This window comes from Emys orbicularis, chromosome 2 (genome assembly GCF_028017835.1).
Source record: "Emys orbicularis isolate rEmyOrb1 chromosome 2, rEmyOrb1.hap1, whole genome shotgun sequence".
NCBI lineage: Eukaryota > Metazoa > Chordata > Testudines > Emydidae > Emys > Emys orbicularis.
In genome coordinates, this window is record NC_088684.1 from 277,972,198 (window position 1) to 277,986,836 (window position 14,639).

At 43.1% G+C, this 14,639-nt stretch overlaps 1 protein-coding gene across 1 annotated transcript in view; it reads left to right on the forward strand.

Moving 5' to 3' along the window:
• The window catches only part of PTPRN2 (protein tyrosine phosphatase receptor type N2), a 959,094-nt gene that overhangs the window by 349,644 nt on the left and 594,811 nt on the right, over nucleotides 1–14,639 (forward strand). Inside the window, exons 4-5 of the mRNA XM_065400104.1 lie at nucleotides 9,076–9,193; nucleotides 14,314–14,479. Coding sequence (XP_065256176.1) covers nucleotides 9,076–9,193; nucleotides 14,314–14,479 — 284 coding nt within the window. The remainder of the gene's footprint in view (nucleotides 1–9,075; nucleotides 9,194–14,313; nucleotides 14,480–14,639) is intronic.

Consider the following 14,639-nt stretch of genomic DNA (forward strand, 5'->3'; position numbering starts at 1 on the left):
TAAATATGCAATCTAAGAAGAAAAGAGAAAAAGGGTGGGGGAGAGAAGTATACAAACAAATATAGACTATATATATCTATTGCAGTTTGTTTCTGATCATTTTAAATGAGCAGTTGTTTAATCTCTGATTCTCAAGGTTGATTTGCACTGGTGCTGATTTAGGTAGAGAATGGTGTGTGGGTGCACAGCGCTCATTAACAAAAACATTTCAAGTATGCCAGCTTTCTCCATGTTCTGTACTGAAAACATATTGCATAGTCTTTCAGTCTGACTGCTGCTGCTGTCCAACATACAAATATTTCTATGTAAACCTTTAGGATTCACATTCAAAAACAGATGCTTAAGAGGATTTTGCACTTACAAATGAGTAACTGCATTTTCAGAGTAATCTGTTTTGCATCCCTTTGCACACACAACTAAAGGCCCATTTTAACATGTGGAAATTGATTTACATGGACATCAGTGGGAGTTCAGTATGTGTAAGGAGAGAAGTATATCAGAGATAAGATTCATTATGCACTGTACACTCTGAAGGAAGAATTTTGCCGATAGGCATTTAAAAGTGTATGAAGAAAGTTGGAATTTGAGTTGAATTTTCTTGGCTGAATACAACAGGTATATCTACATAATTCTCTACTTACATAAGCAGCAGTACATTTCTGGTCAACTATACTATGTCACAGGTGCTGTTATAATTCCCAAGGATAAGTGACTTCCAAACTCCTTCCTCTAAGACAGGGATCGGCAACCTTTGGCATGCGGCCTGCCAGGGTAAGCACCCTAGCAGGCCGGGCCGGTTTGTTTACCTGCCGCGTCCGCAGGTTTGGCCGATCGCAGCTCCCACTGGGCGCGGTTCGCCGCTCTAGGCCAATGGGGGTGGCAGGAAGCGGCGCGGGCCGAGGGATGTGCTGGCTGCCGCTTCCCATCGCCCCCATTGGCCTGGAGTGGCGAACCGCGGCCAGTGGGAGCTGCGATCGGCCGAACCTGCGCACGCGGCAGGTAAACAAACTGGCCCGGCCCACCAGTTACCGGTTGGTGGGGATTGGAGGAGGATTAACTATACTTACCAGATACTGAATTTGCCATATGTTTTTGAAAAGTAGCCTCGATGAAAAGTTCTGAGTTAGAAGATGAAAATATTTTCCTATATTTTATTTGCTTCCATCAGCTTCACTGATAGAGAAATCATGTCTATTTCTGCTCTTGGGAACTGTCTCTTGCATAAGCCAGTGTCTCAAGTTTCACCTGTGTGTCCAATTTTGTGGCACATGGGGGATACAAAGAAACATTAAATATTGGAGAATCTTCAAAAAGGAGCCATTGTCTCCTAATTTCATGAAATATCCTACTCAACCAAACCAAACTTTCCAGAAAACATTGAAGTTGCCAATGAGGTGTAATTCTAAATATTTGAAAGGAAAAGGATTCCTCCCCACCCACACACCTTTTTGGCGTTACCTGCGGTAAATCAAAATCAGGCACAGGATCATCTTGTAGTCTTTGTGACACTGGCAGACCACATGCCAGCTCTTGCCAGGCTTTAGGCCTCAGTCGAGCACTGACAAATTCATTGCTGGAAAACAGTCTGCGTTAGTATGGTAAAGATGGGTATTGAAATTATAACAATGTGTTTAGTGTTTAGATTTAATGAAATGTCTGTGAGTTACTGCATGCAATAATCTCACTTATAACATCTTTCTCACATGCTATAATATAATATTTAAGTTTTTGCTTTATAACTGTAAAAAAAAAGTTTGCTCTGAAATTGTGAACCCAGTCAGGAGGGATTGTCTCTTGCCCATCAAGAAGGGCTATCAAAACTAAATGGGGCATTGTGGAACAACACAATACAAAGACTTTGTTAATTGCCCCCTCACACCATGAAGAGGCTATGTGCAAAAGGCCTCATCCCATCAGCTTGAATTCTGGAAGAAGTAAATAAAAATAGCTGACAAGAACATTTTTCATCTCTTTTGCTATTTGGAGTCTCATAGGGCCAGAGCTATGAAACCAAAGCAGAGCTCAGGGTCATAGACTCATAGAAGATTAGGGTTGGAAGAGACCTCAGGAGGTCATCTAAGTCCAACTCTCTGCTCAAAGCAGGACCAACCCCAACTAAATCATCCCAGCCAAGGCTTTGTCAAGCCGGGCCTTAAAAACCTCTAAGGATGGAGATTCCACCACCTCCCTAGGTAACCCATTCCAGTGCTTCACCACCCTCCTAGTGAAATAGTTTTTCCTAACATTCAACCTAGACCTCCTCCACTGCAACTTGAGACCATTGCTCCTTGTTCTGTCATCTACCACCACTGAAAACACCTAGCTCCATCCTCTTCAGGTAGTTAAAGGCGGCTATCAAATCCCCCCTCACTCTTCTTTTCTGCAGACTAAATAAGCCCAGTTCCCTCAGCCGCTCCTCATAAGTCATGTGCCCCAGCCCCCTAATCATTTTCGTTGCCCTCCACTGGACTTTCTCCAGTTTGTCCACATCCTTTCTGTAGTGGGGGGCCCAAAACTGGACGCAATACTCCAGATGTGGCCTCACCAGTGCCGAATAGAGGGGAATAATCACTTCCCTCAATCTGCTGGCAATGCTCCTACTAATGCAGCCCAATATACCATTAGCCTTCTTGGCAACAAGGGTTGTATTGCAAAATCGCTATTAGAAAAAGTCCTGGTTTTCTTTTATTGTAATGGAAAACATCTTTGGCTGCATTCATAGGTCGACAATGTGGCACTTGAAAGCATGAATCTTGCTATAGATACAGCAGCCCAGGCAGTAAAATTGCAATTGAGAGCAAACCAGTATTAAAATATGTTAACATCACTGGATATGTCCTTGAGCTCTGAAAATGGAGGCCTGGGATGAGAACAAGTGCTACTCCTCTAGGGAACCTGGAAAGGCAGCCTGGAGAAAGTTTGTCTATATGTTGACCTGTCTGTTGTGAAAATAGGGACGAAAGCCAATCACGCACAATTCTGCAGACATTCCGGAAGCTGAAGAAGGCATTAACAATTTGCAACACATAGCATGGGTGCTGAAATTCTCTGAGCTCTACAATGGAGAGTTTCCTGAATGAAATAAAGAAGCAGTTGAAAGAAGCTCAGAGAAAAACTTAAAAATAACGAGGAGTTCTTGTGGCACCTTAGACTAACAAATTTATTTGGGCATAAACTTTCGTGGGATATAACCCACTTCATCAGATCCATGGAGCGGAAAATACAGTAGGCAGGTATAAATATACAGCACATGAAAAGATGGGAGTTACCTTACCAAGTGGGGGGGATCAGTGCTAACAAGGCCAATTCAATTAGGGTGGATGTGGCCCATTCCCAACAGCTGACAAGATGGGGTGAATATCAACAGAGGGAAAATGACTTTTTGTAGTGCTAACGAGGCCAATTCAATCACTATATGCTGCATCAGGACAAAAAGGAAAATATAACTAAAAAGTGGAAAATAATTTAATGTCACAACTGAAAAATAGAATCAAATAAGTAACATGCTCTAGCTTCAACTTTGAGGTTTGCTGGTCTTTATGGTTGGCAGGGAGAGAGGAGGAGTGTTTCTGACAAAGAAGGATCAGGTTTTAGTTTATAGATTGCTGCCAATATATAATAATCTCCTGTCACTTTGAATGCACTTGATATGGAAAAATCACTTTGTTGCCAATATATTGATGCAGAACTAATTATTTTGGATTTCAATTGGCACAAAAGCCGAAGTAATCCCATCACATTATCCACTCAGGTTCATTTGACTTGCTCTCAGACTGTTGGACGTAGCCCTGAGAATTTCACCCTCAGTGTTAGAGAAAAGCATCAGTAGTATGAACGGGTAGATTCAATGGGCCAGATCCTCATCTGGTGTGAATTGACACAGTTCCATTAACTTATACTGAACAATGCCGATTTACACCAGCATGTCTTTTCAAACGTAGACATTATGGTTTTCCTTCGTAGGCCAACACAGCATGACATTAATACAAGAAATAGGCAGATTTTACATTCCGAATGAGAAATGGTTTTGGGATGGAAGGGCAATAGAGGGATGTATTGAGCAGTGAGTGATCACATTTTGAAAATGTTAACATTGTTTTTCTATTAGCCCAGGAGTGTGGTTAGTGGGCTTGGTGCTCAGTGGAGTGGTGTAAATAAGCATAGCTCCACTGAAGTCAATGAAGCGATGCTGATTTACATCAGCTCAGGATGTGGTCCAGTATATTTAGATGGACACCTAGTGTTACTAGGACAGGAGGCAGAGAACAACAGAGAAATGGAAGTTAGTTACAAAATGTAAAAATCAGACAAGGAAAATATGGATTCGATGAATTGTGATTATTTTTTAATAATTCTGTAAATTTGGATGGTAACTAGTGTGGGGGCAATAGCAAATCATGTAAGATAAAAATGAAACTGCAATACAATTGTGAAGACAACTCTGAGTTCATACTCTCAGGGTCAGATTCTGATATTGTCCATGCTAGTGTAAATCTCCAGTACCCAGAGTATCTTCAAACTATAGCACCGCCATTGTTTTTAAGTTCATGTTATGTTTACAATTTTTTAATACTTAAATTGGATACCCTTTGGGGCAGAGCCTGTGTCTGCACAGTCAGTGTTCAGTGCCTAGCACAACGGGAGCCTAGCTGGTGTCTCTGGGTGCTACTATAATATAAATAATAATAGTAATGATTTGTGTTTAATTCTGCAGTGAAAAGGAAATACCTAGGGAGATCCTCTGATGGTAATATGGGAAGGACCAGACTGATCTCTGTTACTTCCAGAGTTACATTGATGTAACTCACTCACTTTGATGGGCAGCTCAAGTTCTGTGGAGCTGCTCCAGATTCTCGCAGCTGTGAGAGAGATCAGCCTCAGGCTTTCAGTGACTCTGGCTTGTCATTTCTTTTCAACATAAATTTAGATTGTGGATTTTCAATTTTGGAAAAATAGAAGCAAATCCTCTACTACCTCACCCAGGAAGAGGAAATACGTGTTTTTCTTCCATGAGGAAAACGAATATCAGACCTGTGGCTTTTGCCCAAACCTCCCTCCCTCACAATATTACTCAGGAGAGATCTTGCAACAATTAAATCACCTCCCAGTATCATTCTGTCACAAGAGTGCACAATGGGTGTGTATAGGTTTTCATTCTCCATCTGTGGGAATTCACAGTTAGAAAATACACAGCCTAGACAGAGCTCCAGCAGGGACAGTTAATCGGTAGCTGGTGTCCCACAGTACAGTCCCATTTTAGTGACATGGAAGTAATGTGTGTACAACAGCACCACTGTGATCCTGCTCAGCTAGCAGAGTTAAATTGTTATAATTGGGTTGTGAGCCAGGAGCAGCCGCTAGGTGTGGTGTTATAGACAAAGGGGACAGGAAATTGCCATACGGCGTCATACACTGCTTCTCAACATTAATTTTGATTGCAGCTGTCAGCTTGGTATTAGAACTCTTCCATGTGTTGTTTTATTGAGCTCAGCATGTGGGAGAGAATGTTTTTTATACTGAAACAAACCTGAAACATGATTGGCATAAGGTTAGCTTTAGACATCACTGCAATTCCTGAGATAGTTGCACTAAAAAAAGAAAAAAGTGCAATATTGACTAAAAGGTAAAGAGAAGATTTTCCTGAACAAATAAAGATTTGTTCCTCACCACTCTCTCGTGCAGCACCCCATCTGACTTAGAAAGAAGTGTAGAGATTCAAGAATGGAGATTCTCTTTTTGTTTTTAAACTCCAGACAAGACACCTCTTTTTTAATGCCTCAGTTGTATTCTTTCACACTTCTACTATTTCATACTTGTAATAGTCTGTAATGCATTGTGAAAAAATGCTAATATAATGCAATGGAAGGAAGAAAATAATCCTAGATTCCACGACAGACATAATTATGATGACCACTAAAAAGTAAGATTACAATTCTTTATTGTCCTGTGGTATTATTTGCCATGGGGGGCTGACTTTTGACAAGGACTGTGTAGATGAAAGCTTGTTGAAATGCTATTAACTATATTGACATATAAGTCCGTGGATATAAATAGACACATAGAGGTGAGTTTTGTATCTCTTTGTGGGTATTGCAGATGAATCCTGGGCTTTGTTTCTAGAGAAGTGTGTGTGTGTGTACAGTCTAGTCCAGTAGTTCTCAGCCAGGGGTATGCATACCCCTGGGTTATGCAGAGGTCTTCCAGGGGGTATCAACTCATCTAGATGAGTGTGTCTCAACCTGGAGGTTGTGACCCCCCAGAGAGGTCATGGGACAGATTTAGAGGGGTTGCAAGTTCAGGGCTGGTGTTAGGGGGTGGCAAGCAGGGCAACTGCCCAGAGCCTCATGCCACAGGGGGCCATGCGAAGCTAAATTGCATGCTTCAGCCCTGGGTGGTGGGGCTCTGGCTTCAGCCCCGTCACCTGGGACTCTGACTTCAGACATGGCTCGCAAGTATAAAACAGTTTCAAGTATCCACTGAAATGTAAGTAGAATATTTATATTCAAAGCATTTCATAAGTATTTGGTAAAAATGAGAAAGTGAGCAATTTTTCAGTAATAGTGTGCTATGACACTTGTATTTTTATATGTAGTTTTGTAAGCAAATAGTTTTTAAGTGAGGTGAAACTTGGGGTATGCAGGACAAATCAGACTCCTGAAAGGGGTACAGCAGTCTGGAAAGGTTGAGAACGACTGCTCTATTCCATAATCTTAGTTTAAAACTAAGAGCTCGATATTACCATGTTTGTTCATGCAAGTAGACTTCAATGGGGCTTTTTTGTGTTGGATAGCAGTTGCAGGATGGGTCCTTAATTCTTTTGGAAGCACTTGTTAAAATATACAAACATTTTCTTAAATGATCTGTTTTACCAACGTTAATGCCTTTCATATAAATTTATATCTGGCTGATCCATGGTGCTGAATATCTACAATCACCTAGACTTGATTTTCTTCTTAGTTTTCCCTTCTAAATGACTTTGTAAAAACAGTTCTAAGCAATTGTGGAAAAAACTTGAACACATTAGGCACATTCATCCTAAAATAATTTAATAATACCATGTAACAATTACTATAAACCCACGGTGACTCATTCTTTATGTATTCAGCTAAGAATACATTCTCTGAGCAGTCTTAGGTTTAAACGTCTGCAAATGATTTGAATCCTGCCCCTGACAGTTCAGCTTTTGAAAAGGTGGGATTTGCATTTGAAAAGGCTGCAACAGATCTCAAAAAGTATTGGACTTCCCCCCTCCCCAGGGTTCAAAATCATTTAGAGTAGCTATAAACATCAGAGATGTTTTTAAATAAAGTATTTCCACAGCAAAATTGTGTATAATTTTATTCTGAGGATGGGAGAGGGAGGAGGAAATGGACAATGGATCCATTATGTGCCAAATAGTTTTATTTATTTGCAAAACCCTTATACTACCCCAATGCTTCCAAGGATTTAGTTCAACTTTCCATTAACAAAAATTAAATTTCCAGCTCCAAAGAGGAACTTCACTGACAAGGAAACATTTCCAAACATTGTAACTATGCACTTCTCCACCCCCCACCCCACTTTGTACTTCAACAAGTCCCATATTCAACAAGGTACTTACGCAGAAGCCCAATGCCTAGTCTACACTGGAAAATATTTCCTGTTAGCTGTACTGGCCAACCTGTCCTATAAGAAGAAACATCTTAGACTAGCAAAAAAGTGCTTTCATCGGTGTAGCTTATACTGGTTTGGTGAGTGAAATAAGCCACACTGACAAAAGCACTTTTATGCTGATATAAGTGCTACACTAAGGCTTTTGATTATATAGATATGTTGCAAAATTGTCACATACCTAACTGACATTGCTATACCAGCAAATGTTTCTAGTGGAGCCCTAGCCTAACATGAATGGTCACACAAAAAATGCCTTGGTGAATCCAGGTTATGATGCATTTCAGTTGAACTTTACAAACATTTGTTAAGCCTTACAATATATGTGTGAGATTGGTAACTGTTATACACAGAAATACTGCTGCCAAGTCCAACCCGAAGCACTAGAAAGCACTCCCTCCTATATGTGGACAGGTTATAGGTGCTAGAGAACATTTATAACAAGACTATTCCTTACAATGATCACAGTACTTGATTAAATGGGTACATGTAAATTCGTAACAGCCTTTATTGAGGTTTATGGTTCTGTGTAACTGTGCAAGGCATAAAGGTAGAATATCTCTGCAGTTATATGACATTTAGTTATTAAATAATTACAGTAATTGCATGGGGTATTTCTACAAACTAAAGTGTTACCATAACATCTAAAATTTACAAATTGGATAACAATTATTCTTGGAGTTATATCATTATTCCAAGCATAATTACCATGTGATCAGCAGTGCATTTAATTAATGCATAATCACATGGAAGTTACCTTCATAACGAAATTCATCCTTGTTATAAAGCTCTTTGTCATAACATTTGACTATAAAGATAACAGAAAATGGCCCCCAGATGAGGTACATGAAACCTCACAATAATTGCTTCCACTGAAACACTATCCCCTTACCATTCTAAATGGTTGGCTTTACAGGAGGAGGTTATAGGGAAAGGGCAGTGTATTGTATAAATGGTGAGGTGCAGAGAAGTGAGTAAATCACCTGTGAGAAGTAACTTTCCATTATTTACTACCATTCAGTTTGAAAGCTCTTTCACAATAGTTGAGCTAGAAATAACTCATCTCAACAACTAACCCAAAATAACTCTTTATTATACAGTAAAGCTGGCTTCTAGCACCTTAGAGTCTAGCCACACTAAAATTCTGTTAAGTATAATCTCCTCTTAAACCTCATCACAACACCCACTGTCTTCCTAGAGGAGAACACTCCAACAGGATCAGTATTTCTGTAACAGTACTTAGAAAGGCCTGATTAATAAAAGTGTCAGCAGGACAGGGGAACCTGCAGTTTGGCTCCTGGAGTATGCAGAATGAAAAGCATTTCAGCAAACAGCGCTTCTATCTATAGTTGTTTGCATAAAGACAGGTTTTTGCCAAACTTTGCAAGTTGGTTTTGTTTTTATGTGTGTGTCCTTATTTAACAGGTTTTACCTGGCAAGATGATTACATGCAGCACGTTATTGCCCTGGAACTCTCAAACATTCATAAAATCCACCACTGGCGCCCTGATTCATTTATATCTGATGGATCTGACACACTAAGGTAAGTCGTCCATGATGTTATGTGCCATAGTGGTGGGTTTACAGGTGTGGAGAAACAGAATGTCCTGGAGACCAAATTCTTATGCAAATCACTAAATACTGTCCACAGGATGAGCAGAAACTAGTGGTGCAACAGGATTTTAAAAGGTTGGTAAGAAACAGCGGTGAGAATGAGTGAACACTGCAGACACCTTGAATCTGAATACTAATAGGATAGAAAAATGATTCCCGGACGCGAGAACTGAAGAAGTCAGCCATAAAGTTGCCTTCTAATATCTTCCTTGCAAGCTCTGGTGTAATTCGTGTTCTGAGATGGGGGAGCACATTGGGGCTGCAACTCATTGCACTGCAGAAATTCCAGGCAGTGCTGTGACTTACTGGCAGCTTGGGACAGGTTGCCATATCCTATGCAGGCCTCCAGAGCTCTGTAAACTACATAATCTTTCTCGCCCCCACACTGTGAGTTCTGCCTGCACCTATTAGAATCTCACATGCCTGACCTATCTGTTCAGAGACTCTGTACTTGTGCGTTGGCTCTGGGCCTTCTCCCCTACTTTCTTGGAATTGTGGTTCCAGTGAAACGCTGCTGCCAAGTGCAGCCATCTGCTGAGGGCTTATATAATTGACACAGCTGCCTCCCGTGTGGCTCCTCATGGCACCGGATCACACTACAGGCAGCCTGCCTCAGTTTCCCCTCTTGGACTGTTCCAATAAAACTGCCTTTTATGCTTTTTCTTTTATCAAAAATACCCCTCCTTGATGGCTAAGTTTATTACTATAAAATAAACTGCAAATAAAACTCAAAATACCAAAATAAAGTCCATTCCTAACTCCACACAAGCCCTAGGTCTTCCTCCTCCCAGACCTTCCTGCTTGGGGCAACTCTCCTGATCTCAAGGTTTTCTCTGCAGAAGCCTTTTCCCATTGTCTGCATAATCTTCCTGAGCTTTCCCCTTCATTGCAGCCACCTGCTGCCCTTTAGAGGGAATTACCTGATTTAATGCATTCAGCACAGGTATGCCTTAGTCTGTAATCAAGCTTGGTTAGTCTAGGGTTACCATAAGTGTTCCCAGATATTTCCTTTTTTTTGCTCTTCTGCCCTCTGTCTGAGCGGATTTTTCAAACAAGAGGAAATGTCTGGGATTTTTGTGGAGCAGACATTACAGCTCAGAAAGAGCTGGCTGTGCGTCCTGATTGGTTCCTCCGCTGCTGCCGTAGCTGCCAAATCCCACCCACCCAGGCCCCGGCTCCCAGTCCTAGGGAGGGGGAGAGGCAGGGAGGAACTGGCTGATGGCAGGCGCTACATGCCAGGTCTGTGCCAGTCACCCTACCACCATGATGGAGTGACACTGCCCCTACCGTGAGAGTAAGGCTGCAGTACCCTCTCCAGCATCCCCCAAATACTCCCTCCCAGTACACACACAGCCCTCCAGAACCCCCCAACTGTACCCACCCCTATCATCTCTCCCCTCCTCCCCCAGCAGTGTCCTCTTTTTGGTAACCCTATAGTCCCAGCCCTTAAGGGGCGAACCACCCTGCTATAGCATGTCATAAGAGTTATGTGGCCTGAGTCTGAAGTCACTTACACCAGTGTAACTCCATCAACTATGGTGGGATTACTTCAGACTTCCACCCCTAAAGCTGAGATCAGAATTAAGGGCAGGACACTTGATTTTTAGATATAAACATGACAGGCTACAGCTTTGTGTGAGGGATCACTGTTCACAAACCTAGGCCCATATGTCCACAGGAAGTGCCCAGATTGTGACTGCCACCCAACAGCTCTCTAAGAACTCTGGCCCACTAAAGGCTCTGCCCATGAAGCTCCTCAGTGGAGTGAACATCTGGCCCCACTGATTGGCCCAGACATGCAACTTACGCCAGAAGGAGGCACAGGAAGTTGTCTGAGCAATGGCATGAACTTCTGATCTATTGCTGTCCTGGACCCTAACTCTGGTTTGATCCTGGCACTGTTCCCTGACTCCACTTTGATCCTTGATACTGGCATCTGACTCTGACTTGACCCCAGTGCTGTTCCCTGGTTCCTGACTCCAGTGCTGACCCATAGTATGACTCCTCACACTGATTCTGGCTCAACCTTTGGCATAACTCCTGACCTCAGCTCTGGCCCTTACCTTGGTGTGATCCTGACCCAACTCCGACTCTGGCTTCGGTTCCTGACTGCTAACCCTGGCTCTGACCACTAGGCCTGACCACCCGTTCCCTGGTTTCCACGCTTTGTCAATTAGTAAATAAAACTCAGCATGGTGGTACTCTTCCAAGCTCTGCCTTCAATATAAGCTCCACCTGTGTGAGTCCAAAAAGTGAGGACTGGTCTACACTGAAAACTACATTGGCATAGCTGTGTCTCTCAGGTGAGTGAAAAAAACCACACCCATGAGAGACATAGCTATGCCAGTCTAACCCCAGTATAGACAGTGCTAGGTCGATAGACGAATTCTTTCATTGACCTAGCTACCATCTCTCGGGGATGTGGATTACTACAGGTACAGAAGAACCCCTCCCGTTGCTATAGTGAGTGTCTACACTGAAGCGCAGCTGCAACTGTGCCACAGTAGCAATTTACATGTAGTCATACCCATATGTAAGCAGGGGAATGGGCCTGCTTCCTGGCTTACACACTACCCTGGTGAAATGGGCTAGCAAAAGCATCTGAGACCTCATTCCCACTTCCTTTACCCAGAGGCCTGCCTGACCTCAAGGGCTCCCCTTCCATTCTCCTGTGTGGCAGAGTCCTTGTAACCCCAACAAGGCAGGGCCCAGGATTCCTGGGGGGGCTCGACCCCCATCCTTGTTACGGTCACTTAGGGCAGGGGCTAGGGTGTCCCCACTCTGGGGTGCTCTCTCTGCACTGGTCGCTTCCCTGACCCACAGATCATTACATACAGTTCAAAGCAAATACAATTTATTAAACAGCAATCAATTTAAAAAAAAAAGAAAGAAATGAGAGGGTTAAAGGAAAACACATAACCCCGCTCTGTGGCATGGGGACATCACAGCCAGCATCTCTGGAATGTCAGGGCAGTTAACAGTCTGTTCCTCACAAGTCCCAGGCCTCCTTCTCAGGCCCTGGCTGTGCTGCAGGGATGCTGCGGGTCGGACACTTGCTCTGGCGGTGGCCACACGCTCTCAGGCTCTAGGTGGCAGGACCATTCTTCCCAGCATTGCTCCTGCCCCGTCAGGGTTATGATTCCCCTCCAAGTCTGGCCTGCAAGGTCTCTTGGCTGGGGCGTCTCCCTGCGCAGGGCCCACTGCCCAAGGTCCCCCTCGCTCTCTCCAGCTGCTCACTGCACCCAGCTCCAGACTGCTCCAGCTCCACCACTCTGCCTCAGCTCCAGCTCCATCACTCTGTCTCAGCACTATTGCTGCTGCTCTGCCTCCAGCTCCCCGGGTTGCTTCTCTGGCCCCTCTGGCTCTGGTTGCTGCAGCCCTGCTCCCAGCACAGGTCTGCTCTCTGGGCTGCTTCTGTAACTCTGCTCCCAGCTCTGACCTGCTTCCTGGGCTGCTTTTCTGGCTCCTCTGGCTGGCACGGCTCTGCTCCCCAGCTCAGCTTGGGCCCCTGCTCTCTCCTTAGCTCAGCCCCACTCTGTCTGACCCAGCCCAGATGGAGGACGAGACCCCCCTGGCCTCCTGACTCCCTGATTAGCCTGCCCACCCTGTCAATCAGGCTGACCTGGAGCATTGGCCTCTCCCCATTGTTCCTGGGGACTGTCAGTCTCAGGGTCCTGATTTCCCATCGACCCTTCCCTTTTCTTTTGGTGCTGGGAGCTAGCCAACCAAAACACCCCCACTGAGTTTTAGTAAGGGGACAACAGTCCCCTTACACATAGATACTGCTCACTGTAGACTGCAGCAGTGGTGCTGGAACTAGGGGTGCTGGGGGTGCTGCCACACCCTCTGGATTGAAGTAGTAGTAACTAACACCAAATGCATGGTTTCCATCATCAGCACCCCCACTATAAAAATTGTTCCACACCCCTGAACTGCAGATGTTCAAAATGAAATCATGCATGCAGTCTGAATGCAATGGGGCGCCTTTGACTTGACTCCTTGACTGGGAAGGAAATGGTGGAATGTCCCAAATGCCACTTGTAAAAATCAAAATTAGATGTCGCCCACAGAAATGCAAATCCAGGAATCTCCGTCTCCTTTCTTACATGAATGAAATAGTTAACAATGTTGACATTTAAATTATCATCATTAGGCACTCAAGTTACCATCTCAATGAGATAGATGAGTGGAGTTGTTCACACCTCAGAGCTGTTATTCCAGACTTTCTGCAGACTCACAGACACCTCTAGAGCAGTTACACTCTCACATTTGAGAGTTTTGCATTTTTGTTTTTGGGTTTTTTTGGCAGATGTAAGAGTTGGAGACTTAAGAAAAAAAAAAAGAGAATGTGAAGAACATGAGAATAGCTTCAGAGACGTACAGATATATCATACCATTGCATACTGGCTCAATCTGAGCTCAGAATCAAGCTAAATATATTCTATAAAAATAGGTAACCTATATATCACATAAGAATCCTGGTCACAGGTGCAGATCAGAAGAAACTCTCATTTCATCCCATAACCTCATTTAAGCCCTACTGGTTGGTTAGTGGACACTACATGTCCTTTGCCAATGGCATCTGGGGATTTTGCAAGTTAGGTTTGGGACCCACCATTGGGGCTGAAAAGAAATGGATTCTGATGGTAGGTTTAATAACTTCTTTGAATTTCTGTTGTAAGTACAGCTGTGTATCCCTTTAGGGTGCACTGTAATGTTGCCTCTTGTATTTACAAATATTTTTCCCCTTTGGACAAAACTTTGTCCTGATTCAGGCTTTGTAGTTGATTTGCAATTAGATCATTAATTATAATCATTATTTTATTACCTTACCAGTGGAGTTATGTTTTCATTTTGCTGAAATATAGAAATTTTCCACATTTTCTAGTGTCATGTTTAAAACTTTGTAGGTATATTTTGTTAAGAACATTCACACAGAGCTGACTTCTATAGCTTCAAATATAAAATGTAGTGACTTTTTTTCCCCCTCTGAGTTCAGTGTATATCATTTATGCCGGTAACATTCTTTTCCTTGGTTTTGATGTGCAGGACTTCAAAGCGGAGTGCTGCTGATAATGAAAGGAATTATGAGCTGGAAAAGGATGTGGACTTGGCCAAGTCCCTTCAGCAATATCTGGCATACCTAGGTATTCTCTCGCAGTCTGCAGCTCCAAATTTATATCCAGGGATGAAGAATGACAAAGCTTCTGTCAAGGTTGTACCTTTAGATGCTTTCTGCATTTAATATTAATTCCTTCTTTCTCCTCTGCCCTCTCCCTTTACACCCTGCTACCAGCCTTTGTTGTTTGAGTTAAGACACATAGGAAACTGAATAAAAGTAGTCTCTCCAAAAAGGTGAGCTGGTTAAGAACCTA